At 39.6% G+C, this 24,392-nt stretch overlaps 1 protein-coding gene across 1 annotated transcript; it reads left to right on the forward strand.

Annotated features, from left to right (window-relative positions):
* Positions 1-14,753: 14,753 nt before the first annotated feature.
* LOC138883064 (uncharacterized) lies at positions 14,754-19,943 on the forward strand. Its single transcript, XM_070163723.1, has 7 exons — positions 14,754-15,275; positions 16,119-16,383; positions 16,832-17,214; positions 17,342-17,421; positions 18,245-18,623; positions 19,212-19,369; positions 19,499-19,943. Exons 1-7 carry the CDS (start codon positions 14,754-14,756, stop codon positions 19,941-19,943), a joined length of 2,232 nt encoding a protein of 743 aa, XP_070019824.1.
* The last annotated feature ends 4,449 nt before the right edge of the window (positions 19,944-24,392 follow it).

Below are 24,392 nucleotides of genomic sequence, written 5' to 3' on the forward strand. Positions count from 1 at the left end.
CCTTATTTCCCAAAACGACCTCGTTTATGATAGGACTAATTCAGTCCGCCCATCAACATTGATCTAATGGCTCCCATTATTTCCCCCACGTTAGTTATAAGTGTCCGAAATTCCTAAACCCTAAACGAACAACCTTCATCTTCCTCGTACTCCCTCATCTGTAATGCCACAGCTTCGCCGCCGGCGAAGACACCATCACTTCCGCTGACCCCCAAAATCACACCCCTAGATCGCCTCAACGCCCTCATCATGAATCTCTTATCAGTTTCCCTCGAATCATACCCGGTCTGCTCGAATATTGGATTTTGTCACCGCCGTCTCCGCCTTCCACGGCGGCACCATCCCCACTCACCACCAAATTGACACCCTAGGTCCTCCGCCTTCTCCTCTGTCCATCTCTGACCTAATTTTCTTCGAATCACCCCCAGGCCTATCAAATCTTAATTCAAAGATTTCATCAAAACCCTAATTTTCCCAAAACCACTTCAAGTTGATACTATGTCACCACCTCATCTATCTCATGACGAAATCACCATCAGCGGTGTTCAAATATCACCAGAGTCACTCGAAATTCGAATTGAGAGGCGGGGGAAATCGAGTCGTAACAGTGAATGCTTTGGCTCAAGTTTGTTTTTGTTTCTTCTCTGCTTCTTTCATGCTAGAGCGAATTAACTACATGATGGTTCCATGTTTAATCAATTGTGAGCTTAGTTTTTAATTTCGTCACTCGTTTAAGCATAGTTCCATTCAAATATTTTAGGTCTAGTTCTGATTAGTCATTCTTTAGTTGGATTGATTTGGTTCTCATAATTGTTAATCTCTAGGCTAGTTTCCATTGCTTTAATTTTTGCTCTAAGTTTTTTTGTTCGGATTAGGTGTTGGTTTCTGATTATTTGTTTTGATTTGCTTTAAGTTTTAGTTTTTGATTATCAGAATAATTCTCGTTCAGTAAGTCCTTAATCAATCTCATTTGGGTTTTGTTTAATTCTAATCTGTTCTCAGTTTTATTTGGTTTGTTACTAGCTGTTTTAATTAGGTTAATTCAGTTTAGTTTAGGATAATCAATTTATTTATAGCTGATAGGGATAATTACAGTTAGTTTTTAACTCTAATAAAGGGTTGTGGTTGGGTAGTAATTCCAGAGTGAAAGTAAGGGTAGTTCAGGCATAGGAAAGGGTAACTTTTATTAAGTTTGGTAATTTCAAAATCAGGGCAGGGGTAGTATAGGCATTGTATGGCAAAAAGAACCTTCCAAGACATTCCAAATGGGGTTTTAGTGTAAGTTTTAATAATTTTGGTAGTAGTTACTTGGGGAAATAGTTGGGAAATAAGGGACTAAGATTGAAAACAGAAAATTGGAGTGCTCCCCTTATCTTTGCCTATAAAAGGGCATTCCCATGCCTTAATACAAGAGTTTTGGCAACCTAAAATTTCCCCCAAAAGTAATCTCCAAACTTCCAGAACTGAAAATTCAAATTTCAGATCTGAAATTCCTTCGGATCTTAGCTTCTTCAAAAAAAAAAAACTCAAAAACAGTAAAAAAAAAACTTCCAAAAAATCCAAAACAAACACAAAATCACTAGAAATCCCAGAAACATGACTGTTCCATTAGTTTTATTCAATTAGCTTCAGATCCCAAGTTTCTAACTCATATCAGGATCAATACTACTCGAGCTTTTCTCTTGTTTCTGTGCAACAGGGATAATTAAGAGCAGTTCCAATCATGTATTAGTGTTTACTGATTACGGACGAAGGACTGAGTTCATTCTTGGTAGCTTGACGTTGTTGTGGTCTGACTTATTGAGTGTGTGGCTTTCGTGGGCAGTTTTGGTGTTGATTTTGATTCTATTTGTTTTTTTTTCGAAAACTTTCTGGGCTGTTGGTTATTCAGTACTGCTGGAAATTATTGGTTATTGCTGTTGATTCAATTGCTGTCTCGCTGACCTTTTCTCCTCCATTTCCATACTGCTTCCAGGTACATACTCTGAAGCTTGACACCATGTATCTTCATCTCAATGGAAATATGATTCAGAATTGAAGCAAGCCTTCTGTTGTGAAGTCATAGTTTAAAGTATTATTTGATTTTTGAGGTGATGTTTAATATGTTGGATGTTAAACTGGTGTGATGCCTCTGTCCGGTAGTCGATTCATGTCACTAAGACTGAAATCATTGGACTATTGCATAATTGATTCGAGTTTGTTTTTTGCAAAGTCAATAGTCACGATATAGGAAGTAGGACTCTGTGATTCTTAATCTATGTGTGTTAACAAGGTTATTGCTTCCAGTTTGTTATTCATTTAGGAGTAAATACTTTCATGCTAAGTTGAAGAAAGCCCACAGACAATTCAACCATTGTTTCTAAGCTATGTGAGTGGTGGAAAATACAATTTTTTGTTCAACACTTGACTTCAGTAGTTTAGTTTATCTAATCATGTCCATTGAAATTGGTCTTAAAAATAGTGATTTGCATTAATAATATTGTGGCAGCTTTAATTTTCTGTTTGATTTCCACATTGGAGATATTTAGGAATTGAAATTTAATGCATCGGTATCTGAGCTGATCTTGATAAGTGCATAGTGATTTCCTTTTGCCAACTTTTAACTAATCCCTCGTTCGCCATGCATAAGATTCGATCCGTTGCCCATTTACGTTGTCTGGCTTGGTCTGCCTGATTTGGGCCAATTTCAGGACTGAAATTTACATTGCGCTAATTAGAACTTTTTATTTTTGTAGAGACAATTAATAATAGAAAAATCATAGCCACTCTTAGGTTGGCCTTTCAATAAAATAAAGAGACGAGCCTCGCCAAATGAAACTACAATATTGCAGGGCCCTCAATAAATAATTATCGAAATAATTAGAATTTGGGATGGCCATTTAGCGAATTTCACAGTCCCCAAAATAATATTACGTTAAAATCTCTAGACGCGATTTAATTAAATTACTTTCTTAAACTCGGGTGCGCATTGATGCGACCCAAATCCAAATCTCGACGAAGTCGAAATGTGTCGATAACCATGGGTGCATTGATTGCGACGCGGTTCGAAACATATTTTCACGATGGCGCAAGTCTTTTAAAATAAATAATGATAAAGCGGTGTAAAATTAATAAAAGGCACATAGGTTAGCATGTATTGAAATCAGATAAAATCAAATACAACAGTTAAGCGACCGTGCTAGAACCACGGAGCTCGGGAATGCCTAACACCTTCTCCCGGGTTAACAAAATTCCTTATCCAAATTTCTGGTTCGCTGACTGTTAACAGAGTCACAATTTTCCTCGGTTCGGGATTCAACTGGTGATTTGGGACACCATTAATCTCCCAAGTGGCGACTCTGAATAAATAATAACTAAATCTCGTTCTGATTGTCCTTTAATTGGAAAAACTCCTTTACGCCCTTGTAGGTGTAGTGAAAAAGGAGGTGTGACACTGGTAAGCAAAGCATGGTGGACACGCTTGCTATCATTTATTACTCCCCCACGAAAGGTCTTAGGGAGTAGAGATTCATCATGTGAGCCAAGGTGAGGGGCTCCTTTATTTCCTAGCACATCCGTCGTAGACAGACCGCCATTTGCCACACCAAAGGGCCCACATATGCGAAACAAACCTGGCACCGGTGGCACAGTTCCAAAATCACGGGTCAAGTCCCTTGATTAAATAAAATGGACCCAAAGTGAAGGGATATGCGTAAACATGTATAAAACCCTTCTTAATGAAGGTCACTCACTCCACCAGATCGAGAGTAATGATGTTTAGGCCGTGGCAGTCATAGTCCGCCTTCACAACAAGAACACTGGAAGGGTAAATAGAAGAAGGATATCAACAACCCAAGTTTGAAAGTTTGAAGTGGGGAACTTCTCTTCAAAGTCCTTGGATGTGTTGAGATGCTTGGGTATTATGGTGCTCACCATGGGAGGATCAACATCAACATCAACCTCTTTATCTTTGCTCCTCTTCTTGCCCCCACCAAAGAGAAGACCAGAGTTCTTAAAAGAGTTAGCATAAGAATCCATAATTCTAAGAAGGTGACAAGGGTTTTTAAAGGAAGATCGAAGAGTGATGAAAGAAGAAAGAAGCTAAAAGCAAAGAAGTTGAGAGAGTTTATGAAGTTGTTAGAAGTGAAAGAGGTAGAATGAGATGTATAAGTAAAGTTATAGGAGGTAAAAACATGTCCGTGATTACATCGTGAACTGACGAAAATATTGCTTAATCATGGAGTAACATGTTTCTGGGGTATTAAATGTGAGGAGACGTGCGTCTTATCGAGCGTCAACTTTTTAGAAAGGTTCAAAAAAAATTCCTCCAAAAAAGGATTCATCACCAACTTCCCGGTGACACAAAGATGTGCCACCGAAAAGCAAGGGGACTATCTGTATAGAGTAAAATCGGTTCATATAAATGCTTGAATGATAGAGTGACATGTGGAACCGGGGGGCTGATGGAAAATGAAGCAAGTGGAAACCAAGATTGATGACAATTGTAACGACCCGATCGGTCGTTTTATGAAATACAGCCCTGTTTCCCCCATTTCTGCTTCTTTATGTGTTATTCAGCCATATTTCATCGTATCGTATTAGTTGGTTCGGGTTCGGAGTGGTCTTGGAGTGGAATGAAACACTTAGTCTCTAATTTAGGAGCTTAAGTTGGAAAAATCAACCAGATGTTGACTTATGTGTAGAAGGTCTTGGATGTGAACTCTGATGGTTTGGGTAGCTTGGTTAGGTGATTTTGGACTTAGGATCATGTTCGGAATGTAATTTGGAGGTCCGTGGTAGAATTAGACTTGAATTCGCGAAATTAGAAATTTAGAGTTTTCCGATCGGCAGTGGAAATCTTGATATCAGGGTTGGAATGGAATTCCGAAAACTGGAGTCGGTCCGTAGTGTCTGTGAGCATGTGATTTTTCCCCTATATGAATTGTTCCCATAAATTCAAAAACAAAACAATTTTTTCCATTGTTCGCAATTTTGCGGATTTTTTGTGGCATTTTTTGTTATTGTTTACATTTGTGTGTGCATGTTTATTTTATTTCAATTATTTAAAAATAAAAAAAATATGTTGCATTTTTTTGCATTTAAGATTTAACTTTGCATTTTTAAGAATTAATTAAATAGCTTTACAAAAATGAAAAATCACAAAAAATAGTTTATTGTTGCTTTTTAATTTTTGATTTTTTGGTAATTCTCCCTTTAATTTGGTACTTAACTTAGTTGTGGTAGTCATAATTTAGAGTTAATTAAATTAATTAGATAATTTGGATTAGGAATTAATTTAGGTTTTTATTTTAGTTTAATTTAAAAAAAAATTGGGAAAGGAAAAGAAATGAAAATAAAAGGAAATAGAAAAGGCTGTATTTGGGCCAAACTTGACAATTGTCCCCAAAACCCAACCAAAATTGGCCCAGACCTGCCCCAATAGTTGGTCCGTCTCCAACTTAATCCAAACGATGTCGTTTCAGGCGTTTTAATCTGGACCGTTGAATTAGTTTGATCAAACGGTCCAGATTCTCGCCAATTTCCCAAACCCCAACCCGATCCAGAACCAAATCGGTTCCCCCCAGTGAAACAAAACGACCCCATTTTCCATTAATGATTTAATCAGAGCCGTGGGATTCCAATCATCCAACGGCCCTAATTAAATCATCAATTTAATATACTAAAACCTCAAACCCCTTACCCTCTCAGAACCCCCCCCCCCTCATCGTCTCTGATCTCTCTTCAGAGACCAGCCAAAATTGCTGTCTCAAACCACCGTTGACCGCCTACCGGAAATCGCCTACGGCGACGGGCAACCACCAAACAACCCCAAATTCACACCATCGACTCTCCTTCATCTCCCCGTTCCGAATCCTCAACCCATTACCTTCAAATCACAGTCGAACTCTTCGAATATGGGATCGAAGGTCAGACCCTTAAACCCTAACTTACCCAATCGACCCCAAATTAACATCACCTAACCCCCATATCTCCCTCGTACCAAATCTATTATTGTTTTCCCTCGAATATTGCCAGAATCTCTCGAATCTTAAATCTGAGGTCGAGCCCTAAAAGTCTAAGATTATCCTCAATAAAACCTAGGGGCATGCATGGTCATATGATGTTGTTTCTGTCAAAGTTTTGAAGATTAGATTCGACGAAGACTGATTTTGCTCAGTTGTTCTTGACAAAGAACAAATGTGTAACATCAGTCTCGTTAAATCAAGGTCTACAGCAAGTTGTTGATTTCTATGGCAAGTGTTTTCATTCTTTTAATCCATTTCATCTCCTTTTTCCTCTCCCTTTCTTTAGTTAGATTTTTTTACTCCCTATGAAAACTCGACCAATCTATTGAGTTCAAACTGTTCTCTGCAAGTTGTCCCCTTTGTTTCTTTTTGTGAAAGTTATTCTATGATTCTTATTAGTCCGCTAACTTAGTTCATCTAATTAGGTCGTTTGTTTTAATAACCTAACTAATTTCATGTTTATTTGTTGATATTAATCAGTCATATAGTAGTTTTTATTAATTAGTCGTATGTTGAATCCATTTAAGTAGTCGATTTTGTTTTCTGCCTTCCATATGATCGCAGAAATTGGTTTGGATCACAGACAATAGCTCAAGGACTTTGGGTCAATTTGACCCGTTTGTTAGGTTTGAGTAATTAACAGGGGTTGTATGGGTAGCCTAGGGATTATTTAGGTTGTGTGAACCTTACCTAACTAATTAAGAAGCTTCTAATAGTGATAAGGTTTAGGAGTGCATTATTGAATAAAATAAAGAGCAAAGAATTGAGTGGAATCAATTAAGGAAGGGGCATTTGTGAATAGGGAATTGATTTTAGGCTACCTTAAGAGATCCTATATAAAGCTTGCTTAGGAAAAGACTGAAGGAGAACGGACATAATATAGAGTCCAAAGAAAAAGAAACAGAGACATAGAAGTTTAAGAGGGAGGATAGAATAAGAGAGAGATCTAGGAGATAAAAATCCAAAAATACAAACGGTTGCGTTTCACTGTGTGATTGAATTTTTTCTGTGATCTCTTCAGTTTCTAATTCCTTAAATAGTTTCTAACTTATCTGGGCTCAAATGATTTGAATCTGGTGGTTTAAAAGCTTGGTTTGAAGTTCTGGTTGTGGATTTTTGATTTTTGAGCATCATTCTTTGGTTAAAAGCTATTATTTTTCTATGGTTTCTTTCTGCTGCTGGATACTGTTGTTGCTACTGCTGATCTTATCCCCTTTACTTTCATTTCCAGGTATTTCCTTAGTCCAGAAATACTGATTGAATGCTGGTTGTGAGAATCAAGTGGAATCCGATGGAATATAGGCTATATTTGCCATAGTTTCTCTTTGTTTTTTTCTTACTGTTTAAATACCATGTAGTAGATTGGTAAGGGTAGATGTTGAACGAGCTGGTACTGGTATTATAAAATGGGGTTTGTGTTTTAGCCAATTGTTTAGTTTCAACATTAAATAACATTTTTAGAAGGTGTATGAGCAGGTTTGTGGATTGTTTGTATGTCAAATGAGCTGTAGGCCTCAATTATTCAGTTTATTTTGATTTGTGCTCTGGATCACAGAATTTTTGCTTAAGTTTCTGTCAAAAATCAGGAAGGTTTTGGTTCTAATGTTTATCTGAATCGATTAAAATGTTAGGTGTTTGACTTGTACGTGTATTGATGTTGTTTTATAAGCATGTTTGCCCATGAGCCTAAGGTTTGAGATCATGTTTATTCATTAGGCCCCTTTACAAGTCTCCATTTATAAAGTACATGGATTAATCCAAGGTTGGAATGAATTTAAAATTTGTATGACTGTTCTTGTGAAGTTATTTAAAGGACTGATGTCCATAGTTCCGGCATGTGTACTCATGAGCCATAACGGATTAGTGATGGTTTGATTTGGGAACATTTGGTCAATTATTCTATGTTAAGACAATTGTAAATATGGAAGTTAATTAGGCAATTTGTGTCCCTTAGCTAAGAGTCAGGAATAATTGTAGGTTTAATCCCACTGAGCTTTTAATCTAAATTAATTGTTAGTTTGTAAAATCTGGGCTTAAAGCCAGCCCAAGTGGCGAAAGCATTCTCAAGTACGAATGCACAACTTTGAGCTGTTTTGGTTTTGTCGACCTTCATCATGACGGGCCTACTTCGAGCCCCAAAGCTTGCAATACATTTTGGTATAATGTTAATTTGACATGTTAAAAATCTGACTGCTTTCAGTTATTGTGGAGGTTCGACATGTGTATCTCAGAATATTCTATTTGCACATGACCCATACAGACTGGGCTCGTTGATTGGGCTTGATTTTTTTTAAAAATGAAGTAGTACTTTCTTTTGGCCTTCAAAAAATCCATTAGGCAATACTTGAGTAATTAGGAATCCTGCAGTTTTCTTTAAATAATTAATGTTTTTTTAGAATGAGGTTAGCCATACTAAATAACGCAAAATAGCTTATGGCCCGCTAAAGCTTAGTTTGAATGCCTGTTTAATTTAGAACTGAGGTGCGCCATGCCCAACAAAAATAACCATTGCATGGCCCTCATTTAATTAATCATGTGTTGCTCCTTAGAATTCGAGGCGCGCCATTTATCACTTTTCATGGCCCTCGCAAAGTTGCAAACGCGTAGTTGCTTTAGGCGCGTTACTTTAATAACTTACCTTCCTAAACTGTCGGGTGTGCATTTCATGTGACCCAAATCCAAATCCTAACAACGTTAAACAAAATATGTCACGGATCGTGGGTACATTTCATGTGGCATGATCCAAAGACGTGTTTTGTATAACGTTGAAATCTTCCTAAAATTAAATAAAAATAGGTAAAAACGCACATAGGGTTGAAAGTGTTCTAAAAATCAGATAAATAGGCCAATAATAACAGTTGAGCGACCGCGCTAAAACCACGGAATTCGGGAATGCCTAACACCTTCTCCCGGGTTAATAGAATTGCTTACCCAGATTTCTAGTTCGCGGACTGTAATACAGAGTCAAATTTTTCCTCGATTTGGGATTTAAACCGGTGATTTGGCACACCATAAATTATCCTAAGTGGTGACTCTGATTCTTAGATAAATAATCCCGTTTCGATTGTCACTTTAAGTTGGAAAAAACTTCCTTATACCCTTTTCGGGGTAGGTAAAAAGGGAGGTGTTACAACTCTGGCGACTCTACTGGGGAACGAACCCAGAATCTCTAGTTCAGGATTCAGAATTCGAGCTTAGATGAATTGTTATAGTTGGCTTTATTTAATATTTGATTTTGTTACATGTTTGGGCCAAATGTGCTAACTGTTACTTTTACCGCTTTGATATTTTTTGAACTGTATATAAATTGCTACGAAACCCATATGCTCTCTGAGTCTTCTAAATCATGGAGGAATATGCACTTCGTGTAATTTCTCTTCTGTTAGAGTCATATCCCAAATTTAGAATGAGATTCGGACAAGTTGCAAAGCCGGTAAAGCTTTTGTATTCCTGGTACGCTACCCCACCTCGGCTCGAGTTGTCCGCTCGGGTATGCCATGTCTAGAACAATAAACCCAGGTTTTAAACCTAGTATAACAAAGCCTCATGCCGGATCCCTAGTAGGAACGTTTGTTTGCATTACGTGCATTTGACTTTGGAGACTCAACACAGGGGTTGGGTCTGTCTAGGATAGGTGTACCCGAAATGAAAAGGACCATCCTAATGCATCTTACTTGCTACTTTTGCATTTATTTGCTTCGTATTTGCGTGTTGATCGCCTTATAAATAATGGGAGAAGGTTGAAAAAAAAAAAGAATAGCAATGTGAGGGTTAAGTAAGTTCGTCACCTGTTTTGAAAAGCCCAATGTCCAAATAGTGCTGAAACTCTGCCAAATTTTTTTAGAAAAACGAAATGAAGAAAAAGAAAAAAAAAGAGCTTTTGTTTTTAAAAATAGTTGGTTTTGTTTTATTTGCCCGAACTACGCCAGTTTGATTCTCACAGGGTGTGAGATACGTAGGCAACCTCCATCGGGTCCAACTTCCATTTTGCAAAAATAGCCCGAAAAGAACAAAAATTTTATTTTTATTGCAAATAAGTAAAGTGATGCCACTCTTGTCAAAAATAGCCGAATGTCCCTCAAAAGGGCACCGAAAGGCTGTTTTTGCAAGAATAGCCGACTTTAGTCATTTTTCAAGGTTTTGGCTGGTTAGCCGACACAACCTTAAAATCTTTGTTTTCGGAGTGCTGAAAGGCTGTATCGGCAAAGCCAGATATTTTTGTGATAAGTTTGAAAAATGGTCATTTTTCTTGAGTCAAAATGAGTCGTAGTTTTCTTTTAATTGAAATCACTTTAATAAATGTGTAGGATGAGCACAACTCAAAATGAACCTTTCTACGTCCGTGAAGAGATCCCTTTGGAGCTACATATGTGGTGTCATGATTTGGGGGACGATAGCAGGAAGGTTGTGGCAAAAGCGTTGGGTGGTCTTATCGGGCTCTTGAAGGTTAAGCCGAGAAAGGACATAATTGAGGCCTTGATACCATTTTGGGACCCAACACATAATGTATTCCACTTTGCTAATTTTGAGTTAACTCCTACATTGGAAGAGATAGAAGGCTACACCGGTTTTGACGGAAATCTTAGAAATCAATACTCGATGGCACCTAAAGAAGTAACCCCTCACAAATTTTTGGACCTGTTAAGCATCACTCGGGACATCCGAGACGAAAATTTAGCCAAAGGATTCTGTACCTTCTTTTTCATGTACCGACATTACGGGAATCCCCGTGACTTTGAGATGCCAGATACCGGTCTTACTCACGCATGAAACCAAGACAAGTGGGAAGCTCAGAGAGGATTAGCTTTTATAACAGCGTTCCTGGGTATTTTGATTTGCCCCAAAAAAGATGGGACTATAGAGTTGGGGCTCGTAGGGATAGCTGACTTTATGATAAAAAAGGCAAATGGGACTATAATGCCGCTGATCTTGGCAGAAATTTACCGAGCTCTGACCCTTTGCCGAGAAGGGGGAAAGTTCTTTGAAGGGTGCAATATGTTGTTACAATTATGGATGGAGGAACACCTTCGTCACTGTCCCGGATACTTGAATTGTAGTATGACTGGCATCGAGTGCATTGAAAAACAGGAAAAGCCGGTAAAGGGTTATGAGTTCCCGAAGGGTGAAAAAGCATGGCACTCCCATTTGAGATCCTTGACTTCAAACAAGATCGAATGGACGTTTGGGTGGCTCTCAGTCAGTGAAGTAATTTATATGTCGGCTGAGGTGTGTTTCCTGCTGTTGATGGATCTTCGGAGTATCCAGCCTTATGCTCCACATAGAGTCCTGCGTCAGTTAGGCCGATACCAGACCATCCCACACCTATGAAGATTTGAGTCGGCAGGTCATTGAGTTAAAACAAAAAACTACCTTTCCAGAAGAAAAAGTGTGTCGGATTTGGCATCGGTGCAGATTCTAAGAGCCTAAACCTCAAATACCAGATCTATCTAGAGGTGAGTTGGAGCCTGGTTACCCTGCTTGGTATGGTAAAAGATCCCAAGTTCATCAGGATCCTGAAAGGCCCGCAAAAAGACCCCATATCCAACAGTTCACTGACGGAGCACAGGTGCAATGGGACTGGTTGACCAAAGAAAACGAGTACAGGGCTACCATAAGCAAGTTGGAAAGGCAAGTCTTGGACCTTCAGTTTGAAAATGGTTTGCAAGCCGCCGTAGATGAGGGAGAAAAGAAAAAACTAACTCAGGAAAATGAAAGCCTCAAAGCTCAAATCCGGAAGATGAAAACAACTGCTAGAAACTCGGAAAGAAGCCGAGCGGATGAAAGGCTTATAAGCAGTCTGAAAAAGAAAGCCCTTAAGTGTCAAGTTGACCTGGAAAAGTCTGAGTCCAACCAAGCCAAAGTCCGGGCACAATGGGCAAAGAAGGCAAAAGAGCAGGCAAAGTTTGTGCAGCAAATTAAAAGAAAGTATGAAGGGACAATAACCATCCTAAAGAGAAAAATGACTACCCTCGAGAATGAAACAGCCAAGCAAGCCAAGGACTTCAAAGCTGATAGGAAACACTGTTATGGTTTGATGGCTCAGATGGAGGAAGGAATGCAACAGTTGCAAAATCAACATCTCCACGACGCTCAGGTGTTAGAAGCCCGAAATCAATAGGTCGGGCGTCTGCTTCAGGAAAAGGGTAGAATCCGAGAGCGAGTCAGAGTCATCGCCGACTACATTGTTGTGAAATGCAAAGCATGTGAGGATATGACTCGCACCACTTTCTTCGCGGTAGTGATGATGTTTGTCTGACAGATAATGAGTGACTTGGAGAGACTTCAAAGGGATCTTGCATATAGGCACGTGGCGAGACCGAATGATGTCCTGCGGGCCCCAGGAGCATTTGAGGCATCAATGTATTTGTGATTTTTTTTACTTGAGTCTGTATTTTCTTTCTGTTAAAGTCTGTTAGTTTCTTTTGAGTCTGTTAGTTTTTGAGTCATTATAATCAAAGTATTTGCTTTTTGAAAATCCCAAAAATGTTTTATTACTTATTTTTACACTTATACCCCAGAACTACGCTTGGTCTGATTCATGCAGGGTCATGATACGAAGGAAATCTCCATAGGATTCGACCATAACCAAAAGAAAAGAGAAAGAAAATAAGAAACCGTGAGAAAGAAGCAAAATAAGAAAGGGAAATGAGAGAGTAAAAAAATCAAAGAGAAGTCAAACAAAGAAAGGCAAGAATGAAAAAAAGAAAAAAAAGCGAAAAAGAGAAGTTGCACATGGAAATAAGGAAAAATCGGGATGACACAAGCAATTGAGCAAATACATGATAGAAATGATTAATTACTTATGTGCATTGCATTCCACAAATACGCGGTTACCAATCTGTTAAGCTCTAATCACTAACGAGTTTGTTGTTGATTCTCCAAAACTAAGGCAGGTGGTTAGTTTGTTGAGCATTCTGGCAACCTATCCATACAACACCAGGTCCAAAGGCGAATTGATCATGTCTAACCAAGAACTTGATGCGAGTAGCATCGATACTTCAAGAGAGGTGGAAGAATTGGATGTTAATTCGATGAAAGAAGAGATGTATAAGTTGAAGCAACAGATGGCCGAAATGTACCAGGCCTGGGCAAAAGGGCAACCACCACCAGCTTACCCCGCCAACCCTGCTTTCATCCCGCCTTTGAATCAAACCCAGGAACATCCTACTGTTGATTCATCTGCAGGATTTCCTATTTACCATCACTACCAAGGCACCACCTCCCAAACCCCGCAAGCTCCGCCACCTAAACCAGTTCCATATCCTCCTCTCCCAATCACTCCTATCTTCGTAGCATCCCCATCTGCTACACTACACCAATCTTCTAGTGAGCGTGTTTTCCAAGCCCAGGATAACCAATACTACCCCCCAGAGCCCACTTTCAAAGCTTCAGAAGTTTATACTCCTTGTTTTGATCTCCCTGCGGAAGCTGAAAAACCATCCCAAAATCCCAAACAGGAGGAGATGTTCAGAAAAGTTAAAAGCTTAGAACAATAATTCAGAGACATGTAGGGATTAGGAGGTCAAGTAAGTGTGGCTTACAAAGACCTATGTATATTTCCAAATGAGCAATTACCGGCAGGGTTTACGATGCCCAAGTTTGATTTGTACGATGGGCACGGTGATCCAGTAGCACACTTGAGAGGTTTTTGTAGCAAGATGAAGGAACTGGAGGAAAAGATGAATTGCTGATGGCATATTTCAGTCAAAGTCTGAGTGGATCGGCGCTGGAGTGGTACACCCGGCAGGACCACGGAAAGTGGTATACATGGGATGATCTGGCGCAAGCATTCGCTTGTCACTTCCAATACAATCTTGAGATCATTCCAAATCGACTGTCCTTGACAAAACTGGAGAAAAAGTACAGTGAAAGTTTCAGAGAGTATGATTTCCGATGTAGAGAGCAGGTAGCAAGAGTAGACCCTCTAATGAAAGAAAGTGAGATGGTGGATTATTTTCTACAGGCCTTAGAACCTACTTACTATGGTCATCTGGTCTCAGCTATAGGAAAATCCTTCAATGAAGTAGTGAAGATGTGAGGTATGGTAGAAGAGGGGCTCAAGTTGAATAAAATCATGAGCTATTCGGCTATTAAGGCGACCACTCAGGCTATTCAGGGCGGCACAAGAGGAATTGGGAAAAAGAAGAGAGAGGACGTAGCAATAGTTGATTCAGGAACTCGGTTCGGACCCATAGACTCATCTCACCACTATAATCAGCCTCGACCCCACCACCAAAGTTACCCTCATAGCCCATATAATCCACCCCAACACTACTACCCCCAGTAGAACCTCATTTTTCTGTCCACCATGCCCAAACATACAACCAACCTCCCACTCACGCGCAATGGCGTGCGCCCATTACCCAAAACACTTATCCACCCCCACGAGCCTACCGAAACCCTCATGGACCAAGTTTCCGGCCTAATCAAGCATTTAAGGATGAAAGGTTGCAGAAAACGAAAACCTTTACTCCTTTGGGATAGTCATATACCGGTTTATTCCACAGGCTAAGACAACTGGACATGCTGTGGCTGATTCAGTTCAAATTGCCTAATCCTCCCCTAAAAAATCTTGATTATTCCGTAAGCTGTGAGTATTGTTCTGGTACTCCAGGTCATGACACGGAGAAGTGCTTTCAGTTAAAAAGTGCTATCCAGGAGCTTATTGATACCAATCGGATTGAAGTTCAAGCTCATGAGGCGCCCAATATCAACCGAAATCCGATGCCAGCCCATCAGGAGGCAAATATGATTGAAATAGTGCATGAGGGAGGGGAGCCCAGGAAGCCGTCACAGACCGTCATGATGATTCGGTCCAGTGGGGTTAAGATAGTTGAACAATCAACAAGTGAGAAATCAGTGCTCAAGTCAAGCGAAAGGAGTAGTGAACCATCCGTAATAGTTAAGAAGGGGTCTTCGAGTGATGTTGTAGCAAAGCAAGAAAGGATGAAAGTGGTTGTGCCAGAAGTGGCAAACAAACCTGTCGTAATCATGGAGGGCACCCGCATAGGGCATGTCATTGTCAAACCGGTAACCCAATTACCAATAGTCAACTACAGGGCTATTCCATGGAATTACGAACGGGTGACAGTGACTTACAAAGGGAAAGAAATCAAAGAAGAAATTTGCGAAACCCAGGGTTTGACTCGCTCAGGAAGATGTTTTTCCCTCGAGGAGTTGAGAAAAGCTAAGATCTCCAAAGATAACCTAGTGCTGGTAAAGAAAGCTGTAACTAAAGAAGAGGTAGAGGAATTCTTGAGGAAGATGAAGGTGCAGGACTATTCTATCATGGAATAATTAAGGAAGACTCCTGCTCAAATTTCACTATTGTCATTGTTAATCCACTCAGACGAGCACCATAAAGCTTTAATGAAAATCTTGAATGAGGCTCACGTTCCCGATAAAATCACCATGAACCATCTGGAAAAGATAGCCAACAAGATCTTTAAAGTGAATAGTCACTTTTTCTGATGATGAATTGCCCGTAGAGGGTACTGAGCATAACAGAGCCCTTTACCTTATAGTGAAATGTGAGAACTCCGTAGTTACCCGGGTATTAGTTGATAATGGTTCCAGTGCGAACATCTGCCCTCTCTCCACTCTGAGTAAGTTGAAAGTGGAAGTGAGAGGATTCAAAAGAACAATATCTGTGTCCGAGGATTTGATGGCGGAGGCAAAGATTCAGTTGGGGATATAATGCTAGAGCTGACGATAGGGCTAGTTGAGTTCACAATGGAATTCCAAGTGCTGGATATAGCTGTTTCCTACAATCTGCTATTAGGTCGACTGTGGATTCACACCGCTAAAGCAGTCCCATCAACACTACACCGGGTGGTCAAATTTGAATGGGATAGATAGTTAATAGTTGTGCATGGCGAAGACAGTTTATGCGCTCACAGCGATGCCATTGTACCGTTCATTGAAGTGGAAGTTGACAAGGGATCGTGGGTTTACCAGGTTTTTGACACGATGTTGGTAGAGAAAGTTCAAGAGGGGAAATACATTCCAAATCCGAAGATAATTGCCGCATCAGTCATGATGGCCTATGAGATGTTGAAGAATGGTTTTGTACTTGGTAAAGGTTTGGGCTCATCTTTGCAAGGCATTATACAGCCGGTGTCTCTTCCTGAAAACTTGGGAACATTTGGTCTGGGATTCAAGCTCACTGCCGCAAACATAAGAAGAGCCAGAATGTTAAAACAGAGGGCATGGGTCCTTCCAAAGCCAGTCCCACGTCTCTCCAGATCATTTGAAAAGTCTGGTACTAGAAAACGACCGGCAACAACAATTCCCAGTCCTGTGATTGATCTTGATAAGGAGTTAATTGAAAGATTTGAGAAGTTGTTCAACGGTGTGAACATGGTGGAAATTAGTGAAGGTTCTAGCAACGTAAAAATTCAATTCGTCAGTCCAAAAACAAAGCTTAATAATTGGAAAGCCACTCCTCTTCCCACTCGAAAGGAGTCTTGATAGTTTATTTTGATTTTCCTTCAGTTTGTCTGGGTTATTCCAGTGTTGTAATCCACATTTTTATCATTCAGTCTGTTTGAGTGTGCAAAACGTGTTATCTTTTATCATTCAATGAAATGCAATTTCCCTTTCTTCATTATTCCTGATAGTTTCCCTTTTGTTTTTCTTTTCTTTTCTGTACAATTCTTTTTATGCTGGTTCTAATGACATGGCATGTGTGAGGAATCCTCAGCCCAGTCTTAAAAATCAATCTGATTCTGAAAAAATAATTCAAGAAGTAGAGTGTGATGACGAATCAGAATATGATGAAGAAGAGGCTTTTGAAGAAATTAGTAAGGAATTAAATCACTTTGAAGGAAAACCCAAACCCAACCTGAATGATACAAAAGCCATCAATTTAGGGGACGCAGATAATATTAGAGAGACTAAAATAAGCGTCCACCTTGAACCAAAGATTAGGGAAGAGATGATCAAAGCCCTGATTGAATACAAAGATATTTTTGCATGGTCATACGATGACATGCCGGGTTTAAGCAGTGATTTAGTGGTCCACAAGTTACCCACTGACCCGACATTCCCTCCCGTCAAGCAAAAATTGAGAAAGTTCAAAAATGATATGAGTATGAATATTAAGAAAGAAATCACTAAGAAGTTGGACGCAAAGGTCATTCGGGTCACACGATATCCCGTTTGGTTAGCTAATGTTGTGCCAGTACCAAAGAAGGACGGCAAGATCAGAGTATGCATTGATTACCGCAATCTCAATAAAGCAAGTCCAAAGGATAATTTCCCACTGCCCAACATCCACATTTTGATCGATAATTGAGCTAAGCGTGAGGTTGGATCTTTTGTGGATTGCTATGCAGGGTATCATCAGGTTTTTATGGATGAAGAAGATGCGGAAAAGACGGTATTCATCACGCCATGGGGAACTTATTGTTACCGAGTAATTCCATTTGGTTTGAAAAACACTGGGGCAACTTACATGAGGGCAATTACTAATGTGTTCCATGATATGATACACAAGGATATTGAGGTGTACATAGATGATGTAATCATAAAGTCAAAGCAGCAGGCCGACCACGTCGGAGATTTGAGGAAATATTTCCAGAGGCTTCGCAGGTACAACCTTAAGCTTAACCCTGCCAAGTGCGCATTTGCTGTTCCAACCAGAAAATTGTTGGGATTCATAGTCAGTCGTCGAGGCATTGAGTTGGACCCATCAAAGATCCAAGCTATCCAAGAATTTCCACCTTCGAGGAACAAGACTAAGGTGATGAGTCTGTTAGGGAGATTAAACTACATCAGCAGGTTTATTGCTCAATACACGACAACTTGTGAGCCTATTTTCAAGTTGCTGAAGAAGGATGTTGCGGTCAAGTGGACTGATGAGTGTCAAGAAGCATTTGATAAGATAAAAGGATACTTGTCAAACCCACCTGTGCTGGTACCACCAGAACCAGGGAGACCTTTGATTATTTACTTGACAGTCCTAGAAAATTCACTTGGTTGTGTATTGGGTCAGCAGGATATCACTGGCAGGAAGGAACATGCCATCTACTATCTTAGCAAGAAGTTCACAGCTTACGAGGTTAAGTACACTCACTTGGAAAGGAAATGTTGCGCCCTAACTTGGTTAGCACAGAAATTGAAATATTATTTCTCATCCTACACTACTTACCTCATTTCGCGCTTGGATCCGTTGAAGTATATTTTTCAAAAGCCTAAGCCCATAGGGAGGCTTGTGAAGTGGCAGATTTTGTTCACAGAGTTTTACATCGTCTATGTGAGTCGAACCGCAATGAAAGCCCAAGCATTGGGCGATCATTTGGCCGAGAACCCCTCGATGAAGAATATGAGCCATTGAGGACTTATTTTCCTGATGAAGAGGTGATGCATATTGACGAGCTAGAGCAGACAGAAAAACCAGGTTGGAAACTTTTCTTTGATAGGGCTGCTAACATGAAAGGAGTTGGAATAGGAGCAGTACTTATTTCTGAAATAGGGCATCACTATCCTGTTACGACTCAGCTTCGTTTTTATTGTACCAACAATATGGATGAGTACGAAGAATGCATTTTGGTTTTAAGTCTAGCTGCAGACATGGATGTCCAGGAAGTCTTGGTCTTGGAAGACTCAGATCTTCTGGTACATCAAATTCAAGGAGAATGGGAAACACAAGATTTGAAGTTCATACCGTACCAACAATGTTTGCATGATCTTTGTCAACGGTTTCGATCAGTGGAGTTCAGGCATATTCCAAGAGTCCATAATGAGGTGGCCGATGTTTTGGCTACCTTGGCATCAATGTTGCACCATCCGGACAAAGCTTATGTCGATCCTCTACATATTCAAGTCCGAGATCAACATGCTTACTGTAACATGGTGGAAGAAGAACTCGATGGTGAACCATGGTTCCATGATATCAGGGAGTACATCAGAATGGGGGTATATTCGGTGCAAGCCACGGGGGATCAAAAGAGAACAATTCGATGGTTGGCTAGTGGATTTTTCTTCAGTGGAGGAGTTTTGTATAAAAGAACTCCAGATCTTGGATTGTTGAGATGCATAGATGCTAAACAAGCCACGAATGTCATGACCAAAGTACATTCTGGAGTCTGCGGACCGCATATGAGTGGATATGTGCTGGCGAAGAATATTCTCCGAGCAGGTTATTATTGGCTCACCATGGAGCGAGATTGTATCAGTTTTGTGCGCAAATGTCATCAATTACAGGTACATGGAGATTTAATTTATTCTCCACCATCAGAATTACACACAATGTCGGCACCATGGCCCTTCGTTGCTTGGGGCATGGATGTTATTGGACCAATTGAACCAGCAGCATCCAATGGGCACAGGTTCATTCTGGTGGCCATTGATTATTTCACCAAGTAGGTTGAGGCTAAAACTCTCAAGTCTGTGACCAGGAAAGCAGTGGTTGATTTTGTTCACTCAAATATCATCTGTCGATTTGGGATACCAAAGGTGATCGTCACAGATAATGGTGCTAATCTTAACAGTAACTTGATGAAAGCGGTATGTCAACAATTTAAGATTACGCATCGCAATTCCACCCCATATTGCCCCAAGAAGAATGGAGCAGTCGAGGCAGCCAACAAGAACATAAAGAAGATACTTCGGAAAATGGTGGAAGGTTCCAGGAAATGGCATGAAAAGTTACCATTCACATTGTTGGGTTATCGCACTACTGTTCGCACTTCAGTGGGTGCAACTCCTTACTTATTGGTATATGGCACTAAACCAGTGATACCTGTGGAAGTTGAAATCCCATCCCTTCGGATTGTTGCTGAGGCCGTGATTGAGGATGATGAGTGGGTCAAAACCCGTTTGGAGCAGTTAAGTTTGATCGATAAGAAGAGATTAGCAGTAGTATGTCATGGGCTGATATATCAAAAGAGAATGGCAAGAGCGTACAACAAAAAGGTGTGTCCCCAAAAGTTTTAAATGGGTCAGCAAGTATTAAAGCATATCCTTCCACACCAGGCCGAAGCGAAGGGCAAGTTCGCCCCAAATTGGCAAGGGCCATTCATTGTAACAAGAGTGTTGTCCAACGGTGCTTTGTATCTAACAGATATCGAAGGCAAATGTGTAGACATGACTATCAATTCTAATGGAGTCAAGAGATATTATGTATGATTTCTTTTGTTGAATTGTTGATTGTTTGTACTTGGAATTGTTTCGAAGATTGGAATGACGAAGGCAATTTGTTCTGCTATCTAAACACTCTACCCTTTGTTTCCCCTTCTGAGCCTTATTTATTTTATTTCATACCCCTCTTTTGGAATCAATAACAAAAAAGAGAGAAAAGAAAGAAAAGAAAAAGAAAGAAAAAAAAATAAAAGAAGTGAAAAGAGAAAGTACAAGAAAACAAAGAAATTCAGGTCTGAACTACGTTTGACCTGATTCCTACTAAGGATACATAGGAAGCCTCACGACTCGGTCATATCATATCAAAATAAAAATAAAAAATCCCCAAGTAAGAAACTGGGTAGAAGTTGTGGTTGTGGTAAGAGATCAGATTCCAAAAGTTGTAATTTTGACCTATTTAAGTTGCTTTGAGCCTTTTTGATACCCTTTTCTTTCCAAACATACCCAAAGAACCGACATAACCGTCCAAAGAAAGACCTCCCGATCAGTCTTCGAGAGATTCCAAGTCAAGCAGGTAAAGAGGATTCATATCAGGGGCAACACTCCGATTTAAGCAAAAGAAATAAAAAAATGAGAGAGTCTTATTGGTGAAAACCCTCATGGGCACCATGAAGCGACGAAAGCTGAGAGAAAGTAAAAATGAGAGAGTTTTATTAGTGAAAACCTTCACGGGCAGCATGAGGCGACAAGGAATTGAGGAATGAACAAATGAGAGAGGTTTGTTGGTGAAAATCCTTCAGGGCACTGCAAGCCGAACAAGGTCTGTAAGCTGGCGGAAAGTAAACATTGGGTTGCGGAGATCTTGGAGCACAAAGTAAAACAACTGGAAAAGTGATTGGTTAAACAGACTGGGTTGATTAATCCAAAATTCATACCATGATTATTGGTGACAGTTACTCTACTCAGATAAGTTTTTTTTTCTCTCTCCAACAGTCATCCAAATTTGGATTTTCTTCTTTATTCTTAATTCTCAAAATCATCGCATTTCATTGCTTTTAATTTTACTCCTCTAAAGCTCTTCCAAGGTTAGACTTGTTTCAACAAATAAGAAGGAATTTCAAAGTTTACTACCAGTTTCAAAATTGCACAAAGCAAAATACGGCTAGGACATGCAGAGATAGTGTGACGAAAAGTGGGACATAAAGTGTAAGCAAAAGTTAAATCGGTGAAATGGTTCAGTAATGTCGCGGGAGATGCAGAGGTCAGTAATGAAAAACAACGGTTGGGGTGTAGAGTACTCAGATCATCTAGGGTCCTGGGGTTAAGGATCAATCAGAAGGTCAAACAATTCTCGATCGGCTCAAGGCAGCCAGTCAAAGCAAAGCATGGCAAAGGAAGAACCACCTTCAGCAAGAATGCCACAACTAACCACCACGTTTTAAACTGACAAGATTTTTCTTTGATTTGAAATAGGGGAAAAAATTTCATTTGTTTCGGAGAAATCCTACGTGAAGAAAGAGCAAGCACCAAGTAGGTTTGATCGCAAAGTTCTCAGGATCCTCCTAGAAAATGGGACTTAGATTAAAATTCAAAATAATCATGAGTAGCACAATCTAGCATAAATGTACCCCAAAGGAATATAAGCGGAACTTTTAAGTTTGCATGCTTGAGATAGGATTCACTAGAAATTTTCAAGACCCTCCTGAATAATGGGACGTAGCACTAAGAATTCCATTAGATAACAAGTTTTAGCAAGTTCGGCTATAAGGAAGTATAGATTAGCTTTAGAAGCGTCACTTGTAAGATAAGATTTAATTTAAAACTTTTCAGGACCCTCCTGGATAATGGGATGAAGTTTTAGGACCAAGTTAGATTACAAGGTTCAATAGAAGAAAATATAATGCAGCTTTGAAACGGGCATTTTACTAGAAATTTTCAGGACCCTCCTGGATAATGGGATCTAGTTTACAGATTGTTAGAGATATTAAGTAACATGATTCAGTTAACACTCACAAAGGTTCCCGGCTACCAAACTGGGGTAGAAAATTTTCTTTGTTTTGTCTATTTTGTTGAAGTCAGGTGCCCGTCTGAAGAATAGGGAAGAAAAATACGGATGTTAAGGATAAAAAGCAGTTCAGGATCAAGTAATCAGGAGCCCACCTGGAGAACAAGGGAAAACAAATCAAGTTTCAAGGAATATTGACACAAGTATTGGTAATCAAGCACCCACCTGGAGGAACAAGGGAGAACAAGTCAAGGAAAAACAGTTAAAGTTTCAGCAATCAGGCGCCCACTTGGAGAGCAAGGGAATACAATTCAAGTTTCAGCAATCAGACGCCACCTGGAGAGCAAGGGAATACAATTCAAGTTTTGCCAGTCAGGCGCCCACCTAGAGAGCAAGGGAATACAGTTCAAGTTTCAGTAATCAGGAGCCCGCCTGGAGAACGAATGGAAAAAGTACAATTCAAATGTTGGAAATCAGGAGCCCGCCTGAAGAACGAAGGGAAAAAGTACAATTCAAATATTGGAAATCAGGAGCCCGCCTGAAGAACGAAGGGAAAAAGTACAATTCAAATGTTGGAAATCAGGAGCCCGCCTGAAGAACGAAGGGAAGAAGTACAAATTCAAATTTTGTTGAAATCAGGAGCACGCCTGGAGAACGAAAGTAAGAAGTACAAATCAAACTTCAATAATCAGGAGCCCGCCTGAAGAACGAGGTAACAACAATCACAAGATCAAGTTTGAAAATAAATCTTTGTAATGCATAGTTCATAGCTTAGTCTAGCTTCTTTTATTTTGTCACGGTGTAATAAGGAGGTCAGTAAGTAGTAGCAGCAGCAGCAACAGTGAAATCACAGCTTCATGGTAGTTCCAGCTGCCAAACTTCCCAAACTACACTGACCTGATTCCTTTATAGCCAAGGATATATAGGAAACTTTTGAAGCAGAGGTTCGGTCAGATTCTTTCAAAGATGCTTCCCACGGAGTATTCAAATGGGCAAAAAGCGCTCGTATCCGCTCACTTGATCTTTGCACGAAAACTCTTCGTGTTTCCGAGTAAAGAGGGGAAGATATGAGTACATGATTTTTGGCCTATATGAATTATTCCAATAAATTCAAAAACAAAATAATTTTTTCTATTGTTCGCAATTTTGCGGATTTTTTGTGGCATTTTCTGTTATTGTTTGCATTTGTCTATGCATGTTTATTTTATTTAAATTATTTAAAAATAAAAAAAATATGTTGCATTTTTTTTGAATTTAAGATTTAACTTTGCATTTTTAATAATTAATTAAGTAGCTTTACAAAATGGAAAATCAGAAAAAATAGTTTATTGTTGCTTTTTAATTTTTGATTTTTTGGTAATTCTCCCTTTAATTTGGTACTTAACTTAGTTGTGGTAGTCATAATTTAGAGTTAATTAAATTAGATAATTTGGATTAGGAATTAATTTAGGTTTTTATTTTAGTTTAATTTAAAAGAAATTGGGAAAGGAAAAGAAATGAAAATAAAAGGAAATAGAAAAGGCTGTATTTGGGCCAAACTTGACAATTGTCCCCAAAACCCAACCAAAACTGGCCCAGACCCGCCCAATAGCCAGTCTGTCTCCAGCTTCATCCAAACGACTTCGTTTTAGGCGTCTTAATCTGGACCGTTGAATTAGTTTGATCAAACGGTCCAGATTCTCACCCATTTCCCAAACCCGACCCGATCCAGAACCAAATCGATTCCCCTAGTGAAACAAAACGACCCCGTTTTCCATTAATGATTTAATCAGAGTTGTTGGATTCCAATCATCCAACGGCCTTAATTAAATCATCAATTTAATATACTCAAAACCTCAAACCCCTTACCCCCTTACCCCCTCAGAAACCCCCTCTGTCGTCTCTGATTTCTCTTTAGAGACCAGCAAAAATTGCCACCTCAAATCACCGTTGACCGCCTGCCAGAAATCGCCTACGACGATGGGCAACCACCAAACAACCCCAAATTCACACCATCGACTCTCCTTCATCTCCTCGTTCTGAATCCTTAACCCATTACCTTCGAATCATAGTTGAACTTTTCGAATATGGGATCGAAGGTCAAACCCTTAAACCCTAACTTACCCAATCGACCCCAAATCTACAGCACCTAACCCCCATATATCCCTCATACCAAATCCATTATTGTTTTCCCTCGAATATTGCCAGAATCTCTCGAATCTTAAATTTGAGGTCGAGCCCTAAAAATCTAAGATTATCCTCAATAAAACCTAGTGGCATGCATGGTCATATGATGTTGTTTCTGTCAAATTTTTGAAGAT

Source organism: Nicotiana sylvestris, chromosome 12 (genome assembly GCF_000393655.2).
Source record: "Nicotiana sylvestris chromosome 12, ASM39365v2, whole genome shotgun sequence".
NCBI lineage: Eukaryota > Viridiplantae > Streptophyta > Magnoliopsida > Solanales > Solanaceae > Nicotiana > Nicotiana sylvestris.

Coding starts and splice junctions, on each gene's coding strand:
- LOC138883064 (XM_070163723.1), top strand. CDS start 14,754: ATGATTGAAATAGTGCATGAGGGAGGGGAGCCCAGGAAGCCGTCACAG. Junction 16,384..16,831: donor CATGGTGGAAATTAGTGAAG/GTTCTAGCAACG, acceptor ATCACTTTGAAG/GAAAACCCAAACCCAACCTG. Junction 19,370..19,498: donor GCCATTGATTATTTCACCAA/GTAGGTTGAGGC, acceptor TAATCTTAACAG/TAACTTGATGAAAGCGGTAT.